At 56.8% G+C, this 11,796-nt stretch overlaps 1 protein-coding gene across 1 annotated transcript in view; it reads left to right on the top strand.

Annotated features, from left to right (window-relative positions):
- OPLAH (5-oxoprolinase, ATP-hydrolysing) overlaps positions 1–11,796 on the top strand; it is a 53,634-nt gene that overhangs the window by 11,461 nt on the left and 30,377 nt on the right. Inside the window, exons 10-15 of the mRNA XM_045004808.1 lie at positions 363–475; positions 1,319–1,489; positions 2,436–2,573; positions 2,921–3,059; positions 3,595–3,707; positions 4,074–4,225. Of these exons, the coding sequence (XP_044860743.1) occupies positions 363–475; positions 1,319–1,489; positions 2,436–2,573; positions 2,921–3,059; positions 3,595–3,707; positions 4,074–4,225 (826 nt within the window). The remainder of the gene's footprint in view (positions 1–362; positions 476–1,318; positions 1,490–2,435; positions 2,574–2,920; positions 3,060–3,594; positions 3,708–4,073; positions 4,226–11,796) is intronic.

Below are 11,796 nucleotides of genomic sequence, written 5' to 3'. Positions count from 1 at the left end.
CCGTGCATGGGCTCTGCCGCAGGGCACCCAGCACTCCCGGGCGCAGGGCTGAGCCAAGTGCAGGCCCCCCCTGCCTGCAGGAGAGGGAAGGGTTCCCCTGGACTTGTTCCCGGGGGTGGGGAAGGTTCCTGGGGCTCACACGCAGTTCCCTGGTGGTGGTGGGGGGTTTCTGGGGCTCGCTGGGTGTGGGGGCTCAGTTCCCGGGGTGAGGGGTTGGTTCCCTGGGTCTTGCTGGGGGCGGGGGGGCTCTGTTCCCCGGGGGAAGGGTTGGATCCCTGAGTCTGGAGGGGGGGGGTCTCACGGGGGGGAGGGGCGGCTTGGTTTGCTGTCCCTGTGGGTGACGCTTCCCCTGGTTCTGGCAGGCGAGAGGCCACGACACCTCGTGCCATGTGCTGGCCTGCTTTGGGGGTGCAGGGGGGCAGCACGCCTGCGCCATTGCCCGTGTGCTAGGCATGAAGCGGGTGTTCGTTCACAGGTACGGGCCGGGGAGCTGGGGGGGGCATCGTGTCTGCCAGGGCCCAGAGAGCCCGTGGGGGGCCGGGGGGGCTGACACTTCCCAGGTCTCTCCCCCGGCTCTGGGGGTCTGCATAGGGAGGGCAGGTACAGAGAGCCCCACAGGGCTCGGCAGGGCGGGGGTGGGGATGCTGGGCGCCCTGTGGCTCTGCTGGGTGCTACAGAGCGGGCTGGCTCGTTTTGGTAGGGTCACAGTTTGCTGATTTTGGTGTCCCTGCAGCTGGATGTGGCAGAGGCTGGGGGGAGCAGGGCCGGGCACTGGGACACGGGGCCCAGAAGGAACCAGGGGGAGTGGACACAGGAGCAGAGGGGGCTGGTGGGACCAGGGCACTGGGAGTGGGGGGAGCAGGGCCGGGGGGAGCAGGGCCGGGCACTGAGAATGGGGGGCCGGGAACAGCAGGGCCGGGCGCTGGGATTGGGGGGCTGGGGGGAGCAGGGCTGCGGGAAGCAGGGCCTGGCACTGGGAGTGGGGGGCCGGGAACAGCAGGGCCGGGTGCTGGGAGCAGGGCCGGGGGGAGCAGGGCTGGGCGCTGGGAGTGGGGGGCCGGGGGGAGCAGGGCCGGGGGGAGCAGGGCCGGGCGCTAGGAGTGGGGGGCCGGGGACAGCAGGGCCCGGGGGAGCAGGGCCGGGGACAGCAGGGCCTGGCACTGGGAGCCAGCCTCGTGGTTCCTGGGGTAGTTGGTTCGGCGCCCTGGGACCGGCCTGGGGCGCTCTGCCCAGCAGACCGGGTGCCCCCCGCTGCCCTGCGGCAGAGCCGGTGCCAGGGCTGGGTGAGCGCCGCCCTCACGCCGGGGTCTCCTTGCAGGCACAGCGGGATCCTGTCGGCCTACGGGCTGGCCCTGGCGGACGTGGTGCACGAGGCCCAGGAGCCCTGCTCCCTGCGCTACGGGCCCGAGGCCTATGCCCAGCTGGACGCGCGCATGGCGGCGCTGCAGACAGAGTGTGTGCGGGCACTGCAGGCCCAGGGCTTCCCCAGGTACCCGCCCCACAGGCCCAGGGCTGCCCTCGGGGGGCGGGGGGGCTGCATGCAGGCTGGACTCCCCGAGGGCCCGTCGTCATCAGCCCAGGGATTTGCATCAGCACCTCCCACCGCTTCCTCTGGGCAGGTGGGACGGACTCTCTGGGGGGAGGGGGAGGGGCAGGCGGGCTCTCTGGTGGGGGGCGGGGGCAGGTGGGCTCTCGTGGGGGGCGATGGGTTCTGGGGGGCAGGACAGGCTCGCAGGGGGCGGGTGGGCTCTCGTGGGGGGCGATGTGTTCTGGGGGGCAGACAGGCTCGCAGGGGGCGGGTGGGCCTCTCGTGGGGGGCGATGGGTTCTGGGGGGCAGACAGGCTCGCAGGGGGCGGGGGCGGGTGGGCCTCTCGTGGGGGGCGATGGGTTCTGGGGGGCAGACAGGCTCGCAGGGGGCAGGTGGGCTCTCGTGGGGGGCGATGGGCTCTCGGGGAGCAGGGGGGCTCTCAGGGGGCGGGGGCAGGTGGGCTCTCGTGGGGGGCGATGGGCTCTGGGGGGGCGGACAGGCTCGTAGGGGGCGGGGGCAGGTGGGCTCTCGTGGGGGGCGATGGGCTCTGGGGGGCGGGTGGGCTCTCGTGGGGCGCGATGGGCTCTGGGGGGCGGGTGGGCTCTCGTGGGGGGCGATGGGCTCTGGGGGGGCGGACAGGCTCTGGGGGGTGGGGGCGGGTGGGCTCTCGGGGGGGGCGATGGGATCTCAGGGGGCAGGGGCGGGTGGGCTCTCGTGGGGCGCGATGGGCTCTGGGGGGCGGGTGGGCTCTCGTGGGGGGCGATGGGCTCTCGGGGAGCAGGGGGGTTCTCGGGGGGACGGAGAGGCTCTTGGGGGAGTTCTGGAGGGTGGGTGACGATGGACGTCCCGGGAGGCAATGGGAAGTGCTGCGCTGGGGGACCAGCTAACCCCACCCTCCCCGCCCAGGTCTCAGATCTGCACGGAGCCTTTCCTGCACCTGCGCTACGAGCGCACGGACTGCGCCCTCATGTGCTCGGCCAAGGGGCACCCGGCCACGTCCGATTCCTGCCGGGCTGGGGACTTCCGCGCCGCCTTCTCCAGCAGGTGGGTGTCCCTTGCCCCAGGCGGGGGCCTGGGCCCCGCCTTCCCCCCACAGCACTGGGGCTGGGGGTGCCTTCCAGAACGACTGACGTGCACCGGGGCACGATCCTGAGGGCCCAGGGGTTAGTGGGCAGCACCTGCCCAGGGCTCGCTGGAGACTTGCCTTGTGGCTGCCAGGCCACTGTCCCTGCCCCACCTGTGGCCCAGAGGACCCCACCTTGCCCCCAGCGCCCTCGGCTGCCCTGCAAGGGGTGCAGCGGGGTTTGTTCCCAGGCACGTGCCGGGCTGCTGGGCGTCTCTGCAGCCTTGGTGCAGCATGTGCCTGGGCTAACAGCAGCCTGGCCCTGCAGGTACCTGAAGGAGTTTGGCTTCACCATCCCTGGGCGCCCTGTGATGGTGGATGACGTGCGCGTGCGAGGCATTGGCAGCACCGGGATTGGCCAGGACGAGCCAGTCGCGGCCAGCGGCAGACCCGCCCGCGTGGAGACGGTGAGACCCAGGCAGCAGCACTCTCCCACCCCGCCGTGGGCGCCCCTCTCCCCCCGGGACTGTGGAGAGGGCTGGCTCCCTCCCTTCCTAGGGGCAGGCGGGCTCTGGGACGGGGCAGCACCTATCCCAGGGCAATCCCACAATGCCCCTGCCAGTCAGCGATCTGCCGGTCCTGTCCCATGCCCTGCCTCAGAGCAGCTCCTGGGGCTCAGCTCTTCCCAGACAGCCCTGCCCCGGTGTGGCACAACGGGCACCGCTCCTGGGCAGCACAGGCCCGCGGGGCGCTGAGGGCAGGAGGGCAGGCTGGCTGTGCTGAGCCCTGCCCTGTGGGTCCAGATGGCTCCTCTGGGGCAGGGCAGGATCAGTGCCTGGGTCTTGCCTGGCCTGGCCCCTCAGTCTGAACGGCTGGGACACTGGCTCCCTCTGTGCCAGGGCGCAGGGGAGAGGGTTCCCTGTTAAGTGATGCACAACGGGGCGGGGTTGGGGGAACCTGGGCCCAGGCACTCTCAGGGCATCCCCTCTTCTCCCTGGGCAGGTGACCCGCTGCTATTTCGCTGATGGCTACCTGGACACCTGCGTGTACCTGCTGGAGGATCTGTCCTGGGACCACTCCATCCCTGGCCCCAGCATCATCATCGATAAGAACAGGTGGGAGGGGGGTAGATGGAGCCCGGACGCTTGGGTTCTATGCTTGTCGCTGGGGAGAGAACCTGGGCCAATGGTTAAAGCAGGACGCTGGGCATCAGGACGCCTGGGTTCTCTGCCCGCTGTCGAGAGGGGAGAGCTGAGCGGGGCTGAGATCGGTGGTCAGCGCTCCTGGGTGCTGTTCCCAGCCCAGGCTCCGACTTGCTCTGTGGCTGGGGAAGTCTCTGTCGCTCCTGCGCGAGAGGCTGTGCAGGTGCTTCAGGGAGTTCTGGAGGGTGGGTGATGATGGACGTCCCGGGGGGTGATGGGAAGTGCTGCCCTGGGGAACCCTCCCATGGGCGTGTGCACTAACACAGCCTTGTCCCTCAGCACCATCCTCATCGAGCCGGGCTGCACGGCCTCCATCACCCGCCATGGGGACATCAGCATTGCTGTGGGCTCCGAGAAGCAGGGCCCCATCAGCACCCAGCTCGACACCATCCAGCTCTCCATCTTCTCCCACCGCTTCATGGGCATTGCAGGTGAGGCTGCGGCACCAGGCCAGCCCCCAGGCCCACTCTACATGTGTGTCGTCCAGGAGCTCATCTCGTTCTTTTTTGAACCCTGTTATAGTCTTGGCTTCACAACATCCTCTGGCAAAGAGTTCCACAGGTTGCCTGTGCGTTGTGCAAAGGAATACTGCCTTTGGTTTCTTTTAAACCTGCTGCCTGTTAATGGCTGGTTTAGGAACAACAAATCCTGCATCTCAGCAGGGTGTTAGACTAGGCGGCGGCTGCGGTCCCTTCTAACCCTGTGCTTCTATGATTCTAGTTTCATTGGGTGACCCCTGGTTCTTGTGTTATGTGGAGGAGTAAATGACACTTCCCTGTTCACGTTCTCCACATCATTCAGGATTTTTAGATCTCTATTATATCCTCCCTTAGTTGTCTCTTTTCTAAGATGAAAAGTCCCAGTCTTGTTAATCTCTCTTCATATGTACGTTTTCCAATTCCAATGTATCTTTTTTGAGATGGAGCGACCACATCTGCACACAGGATTCAAGCTGTGGGGGTACCATGGATTTATATAGAGGCAACATGATATTTTCTGTCTTATTATCGATCCCTTTCTTAATGATTCCCAACATTCTGTTCCCTTGTTTGGCTGCCCACTGCACACTGAGTGGATGTTTTCAGAGAACTCTCCACAGTGACTCCAAGATCTTTCCTGAATGGTAACAGCTAATTTAGACCTCATACATTTGTCTGTAGAGTTGGGATGATGTTTTCCAATGTGCATCACTTTGCATTTATCACCATTGAATTTCACCTGCCATTCTGCTGCCCATGTTAGGACTTCCTCTCGTCCCCCCTCAGTTCTTGTCACCCAGACAGAAAGCAGAAGGCCTGAGTGCAAAGTGCAGGCAATGCCATGTTTATTGGTGTTACCAAACAAGCATAATCCACAGCTCCGTACACCAGCAGAGCTTTTCCCTGTCCCCTCCTCTTCAGTAACAGGTCATCCTGCAGCCCCAAGCATTCGGCCGTAAAACTGTTCTGCTCTGAAACACCAGTAACCAAATCTCTCCTCAGCCCCTGAAGCACAGACTGCTCACTTACAGATTCAGCATGGAGACAGTCCTGTCCCAACACCATTGTCTTCCCAACAAGCTGGCCACACACAGCCACGTGGTTATAGGGCTGCTCAACTTTCTTAACATCTTCTACTCCACCTGAGACCTTCTCAAAGCTCCCCACACTGGATCTCTCAAAAGGAAAGTCAGTGGATCCATTCACAACAGAACATTTCTGGCTGGTAGGAACTGAAACTTCCTTGATCAAATCACTTCCACACCCTTCAGCTGCAGTAAACTGCTTGCAAAGACAACCCTGAGGATTCCTTTCCCTAGGAACTTCTCTAAGCACCAATTTATCCCTCACAGAAATTCTGCCCTTACCCTCTGTCACGGAGTTTGGGAGAGACAAGGCCTTGCACCCCCGGCTTCCTGCGAGTCACCGTGACTCTCAGCCAGGCAGTAAAGCAGCAGGTTTATTTGGACGACAGGAACAGAGTCCAAGACAGGTCTTGCAGGTACAGACAACAGGACCCCCTCAGTCAGGTCCATCTTGGGGGGCCCCAGGGAGGTCAGAGCCCCGTCTGGGCTCCCTTCCATTTTCCCAGCCAGCTCCAAACTGAAACTGTCCAGCCCCTCCTCTGCCTTTGTCTCTTTCCCAGGGCCAGGAGGTCACCTGATCCCTTTGTTCTCCAACACCTTTGTCACGGAGTTCCCGGGCGATGCTCTGGAACTGCTCCCCACAAAGCCAGTCCAGACTCTGGGGGAGCCTCCTCTCCCTCGGAGCAGCCTGTCTGCAGGGCAAGAAGCTCCCACGGCTTCACCTCCTGGGTCTGACCCTGGAGCATTCAGCATCCTCTGCCCCTCCGTGCGCTTCCCACAGCGAGTCCGCCCAGGCGGGGTCCTGGGGGGGCCACAGGGTCCTGCACCCCCACTCTGCAGTCAGACGTGACTCTCAGCCAGCCAGTAACACAGAGGTTTATTCGATGACAGGAACAGGGTCTAAACCAGAGCTTGTAGGTACAGAGAACAGGACCCCTCAGCCGGGTCCATTCTGGGGGCAGTGAGCCAGACCCCCACGTCTGCCCCTCACTCCTCGTCCCCAGCCAGCTCCAAACTGACTCCCCCTCCAGCCCCCCCTCCTCTGGGCTTTGTTTCTTTCCCGGGCCAGGAGGTCACCGGATCCCTTTGTTCTCCCCCACCTTTAGCATCCCCCTGCAGGGGGGAAGGGCCCGGCCATTAGTTGCCAGGAGACAGTGTGTCGGCCATTTATGCACACTGGCCCTTTGCTCTGCAACAATCTCACCCCCTAGAGACTTAAGAACTGCACAGGGGAAACTGAGGCACCCACACAGTATTCAGAGGAAACATTAATAGCAGCCCCGCTTCGTCAGAACCTTCAGCTGGCACCTTTGTAGAGGAGGGCCCCAGGTCATTAGTTGCCAGGAGACAGAGTGTCGGCCATTTTCTGTCCAGACAGCATCATATCTGCCCTCTAGGGCTCTACAATAATCACACCCCCTTCTCCCACCACCTAGATACTTAAGAACTGCATAGGGGAAACTGAGGCACCCACCCAGTATTCAGAGAAAACATTAAGAACAGTCCCACTTCGTCACATCCTCTTCACCTAGGGCTTGGTCTAAAGGAACACTTCCCTGAGTCACAACAGACTGTTTCTGGGTCTTACTCACATCCATGATCACCTTTGGCCCATCAGGTGGATTCCTACAGAATCGCCTTTCAGGCAAACTCATAGACTCACTAAATAACAGGTTAGAAGCATTCTCCTTCCCTTGGCCACGAACAAGTTCAGGAATCTTTTCCTTCTTGCTACAAGTTGTCAAACTGTCAGTAGGTAACACAATTAAATCATCTTCATGCTCTCCTTGTGCCCTAGCTAGGGCATCACCCTGATCAGATAGAGCTGCTACACCCTTTTCCAACCACACATTAGCAACAGGCAAAATACAAGCACCAGAATTGTCTGGTCTCTGGGATTTTGCTAGGACACTAACTGGATGCAACCTAGTCACAGGGCCATTCTCCCCAGCAGACACAAACTTAAGACCATTCCCTTCCTGGGCTTTAGTTGAATCCAGAACCAACTCTGAGACAACTGCACTATTCTCAACCCTCCCAGGCTGAAAGGCCCCTTCTGTCTGCTCCACAGACACAGAAGAGCCGGAGACACATTCTCCTCTACCAGACACACAGCTCAGGATCTCATTTCTCTTGTCCCAGCACACAGGGCTGTTCATAGACAACTGCTTGGAGACCGAGGTAGCTCCCTCCATAAGCAAATCAATACCCCTGACAGACACAGGCACATTCCCTCCACTATCACATTTCTCCACACAGGTAACAGGTAAGGGACAGGGACACTCATCTTCCACTGTCCTTGTCTTCCCAAACTGCTGACTAGACAAAGCCACCAGCTCACACGGCTGCCTAGGCTCATCCAGACTTTCCCTACCAGGCACATTGCCACTCCCCACAGACACACTGCTGCTCTTCTCACTACACTGAGCTACTGCCAGCAAATCACAGTTACCCGTTTCAGGTTCACTTTTACAAGCTGTGCTAGCCACCAATCCATCACCCATCACAAATCTCCCCTTTCCTTCCTCAGCTCGGGCTTCAACCTGACCAGCCACTTTCATCTGCTCCTGAGAAACATTTTTCTGACCAGTGAGATCTTTCTGTGCTTGTTCTAATTTCAAATTCACTTTTGAATTACTACACAGACATTCAGACACTTCATTCACCGACAAACTGCTTTTTTGCACAGGCACACTTTTGAAGAAACCCTCCCCAGCCAAATCATTGCCCATAATAGACACAGGTTTAAGATCATTCTTGTCCTGTGACCGGCTACTTGGGCTGAACAAAGCTTTAATATTTTCCCCAATCAAAAGATCCTTAGGCAATAACTTCCTTACCCCAGCTATCACTTCATGCTGAGCCCCATTCCATTCAAGGTGGATTCTGGCTAAAGGCACACGGACAGTAAACTCATAGAGGACTACAACATTCACACTCTGATTGGTAAATAATCTTCCTCTTTGACAAGATCTGCTTTAACTAGAGTGATGTTAGAAGCCATAATTTGCCCTAAACAGCTTTTACCATTGACTTTTACATTATCTATGAATTTTTCATTACCCCTCCCATACATAGTTTGTAACCTGTCCGTTAAATCAGCCTCTGTACCCAATGACTGGAAGTTAGCTAATGTAACGCCAATATTTAAAAAGGGCTCTAGAGGTGATCCTGGCAATTACAGACCGGTACGTCTAACGTCAGTACTGGGCAAATTAGTCGAAACAATAGTAAAGAATAAAATTGTCAGACACCTAGAAGAACATAAATTGTTGGGCAAAAGTCAACATGGTTTCTGTAAAGGGAAATTGTGTCTTACTAATCTATTAGAGTTCTTTGAAGGGATCAACAAACATGTGGACAAAGGGATCCAGTGGACATAGTGTACTTAGATTTCCAGAAAGCCTTTGACAAGGTCCCTCACCAAAGGCTCTTACGTAAATTAAGCTGTCATGGGATAAGAGGGAAGGTCCTTTCATGGATTGAGAACTGGTTAAAAGACAGGGAACCAAAGGGTAGGAATAAATGGTAAATTCTCAGAATGGAGACGGGTAACTAGTGGTGTTCCCCAAGGGTCAGTCCTCAGACCAATTCTATTCAACTTATTCATAAATGATCTGGAAAAAGGGGTAAACAGTGAGGTGGCAAAGTTTGCAGATGATACTAAACTACTCAAGATAGTTAAGACCAAAGCAGACTGAGAAAAACTTCAAAAGATCTCACAAAACTAAGTGATTGGGCAACAAAATGGCAAATGAAATTTAATGTGGATAAATGTAAAGTAATGCACATTGGAAAAAATAACCCCAACTATACATACAATATGATGGGGGCTAATTTAGCTACAACGAGTCAGGAAAAAGATCTTGGAGTCATCGTGGATAGTTCTCTGAAGATGTCCACGTGTGCAGAGGCGGTCAAAAATGCAAACAGGATGTTAGGAATCATTAAAAAGGGGATAGAGAATAAGAAGGAGAATATATTATTGCCCTTATATAAATCGATGGTACGTCCACATCTTGAATACTGCATACAGATGTGGTCTCCTCATCTCAAAAAAGATATACTGGCACTAGAAAAGGTTCAGAGAAGGGCAACTAAAATGATTAGGGGTTTGGAGAGGGTCCCATACGAGGAAAGATTAAAGAGGCTGGGACTCTTCATCTTGGAAAAGAGAAGACTAAGGGGGGATATGATAGAGGTATATAAAATCATGAGTGATGTGGAGAAAGTGGATAAGGAAAAGTTATTTACGTATTCCCATAATACAAGAACTAGGGGTCACCAAATGAAATTAATAGGCAGCAGGTTTAAAACAAATAAAAGGAAGTTCTTCTTCACGCAGCGCACAGTCAACTTGTGGAACTCCTTACCTGAGGAGGTTGTGAAGGCTAGGACTATAACAATGTTTAAAAGGGGACTGGATAAATTCATGGTGGCTAAGTCCATAAATGGCTATTAGCCAGGATGGGTAAGAATGGTGTCCCTAGCCTCTGTCAGAGGATGGAGATGGATGGCAGGAGAGAGATCACTTGATCATTGCCTGTTAGGTTCACTCCCTCTGGGGCACCTGGCATTGGCCACTGTCGGTAGACAGATACTGGGCTAGATGGACCTTTGGTCTGACCCGGTACGGCCGTTCTTATGTTCTTATAGTATTGGCACAAGTTATGGAGTCACCTTCTACTGAACTCACAGTAACAGCATTTACATAAAAGGTGGCAGTGTATTTGGTTACACCCAGACAACGGCTCACAGTTATACAACATACCCAGGGCCGGCTCTACAGTTTTCGCCGCCCCAAGCAGCGCACCGAATTGCCGCCGTGGATGGTGGGGACAGTCCGTGTGCCCTTAGGGCAGCAGGTGCGTTTCCGCGGTGGCGGCAATTCGGCGGCAGCTTCTATGTTTAGCTGAAGCCGCCGCAGACAGCTACACATAGAAGCTGCCCCCGAATTGCTGCCGCCGCGGAAACGCACCTGCCGCCTTAAGAACACACAGACTGCTCCCCCCCCCGCCCGCGGCGGCAATTCAGCGCGCTACTTGGGGGCAAAACAACAGGGACTGCCGCCCCTTGCAGATTGCCGCCCCAAGCACCAGCTTGGAAGGCTGGTGCCTGGAGCCGGCCCTGAACATACCAACATTGTTGTAAACTGGACTTTTAAGAGGATACAGTTTTTGCTGTTCTTCCCTTGCTTTTTTGACTTGGAGCTGAACTCTGACTGCCTCCTGTTGCATTCGGTGAATCCTCTCCTCAGCAGCCTGTCCTTCCATTTTCCTTCTACGAGCCCTTTCCTCTCTTTTAGCAGCTATCACAGAGTCCCCGGGCGCTGCTCTGGAACTGCTCCCCACAAAGCCAGGCAGGACTCTGGGGAGCCTCCTCTCCCTCGGAGCAGCCTGTCTGCAGGGCAAGAAGCTCCCACGGCTTCACCTCCCGGGTCTCTCCTTGGAGCATTCAGCATCCTCTGCCCCTCCGTGTGCTTCCCACAGCGAGTCCCCCCAGCGGGGTCCTGGGGAAGCCAGAGGGTCCTGCCCCCCCACTTCACAGTCAGACGTGACTCTCAGCCAGCCAGTAACAGAGAGGTTTATTCGATGACAGGAACAGGGTCTAAAACAGAGCTTGTAGGTACAGTGAACCGGACCCCTCGGCCGGGTCCATTCTGGGGCCCAGCGAGCCAGACCCCCACGTCTGCCCTCACTCCTCGTCCCCCGCCAGCTCCAGACTGAAACCCCCTCCAGCCCCTCCTCTCTGGCCTTTGACTGTTGCCGGCACAGAGGCCCGAGGCAACAGCAACAGTGGTTCGTTGCCCGGTGTGCTTCGCTTCCAATAAACACACCAAGGTGGAGAAGCAAAAAAAAGTTTATTTGAGCCCAAATAAGGTGCAAGGGAGACATAGCAATCTCAAATCCTGCACACCCATACAAGCGGTTTTCCTCTCTTTATACATAACTTCAGCTAAGCATTCCCATCACCCCCACACTCCTCCTCTCCCCCCACCTTTCATTCCCATGCAGCAAATACACTTTGCAATAGCAATCACATGAAGCAGTTAAGTCATACTTGGCAAAAACCACTTTAGCTCGTTAGCAACTCTTCTGTGATCAGTTATCTGTACTTTCCCACCGTGGGGGCTACGTTCTCATGCATATAACTTTAATTACAGCACCTGCTTTCCGCCTATCTTATTTAGTATTGGCTACATCTAGTGTCAAGCAGCCTTGCCGCTGCCAGTAATTAGCACATAACACAAAAGGTTACAGAAGTTTAGTAAGGCTAACAAAAGCACTTTACATAAAGGTACTTTGGGTCACATAGGCCCAAAGCCATCCTCCCGAGTTACCTAGATTTATGCCTAGTGACACCAACAACTCTTTCCTGGGCCAGGAGGTCACCTGATCTCTTGTTCAACTTTAGCCATCCCCTTGCAGGGGGGAAGTG

Source organism: Mauremys mutica, chromosome 2, assembly GCF_020497125.1.
Source record: "Mauremys mutica isolate MM-2020 ecotype Southern chromosome 2, ASM2049712v1, whole genome shotgun sequence".
In the NCBI taxonomy this organism is placed as follows: Eukaryota; Metazoa; Chordata; order Testudines; family Geoemydidae; genus Mauremys; species Mauremys mutica.
Note: the sequence above shows the minus strand (reverse complement) of the source record. Positions and strands in the feature narration are given on the sequence as shown.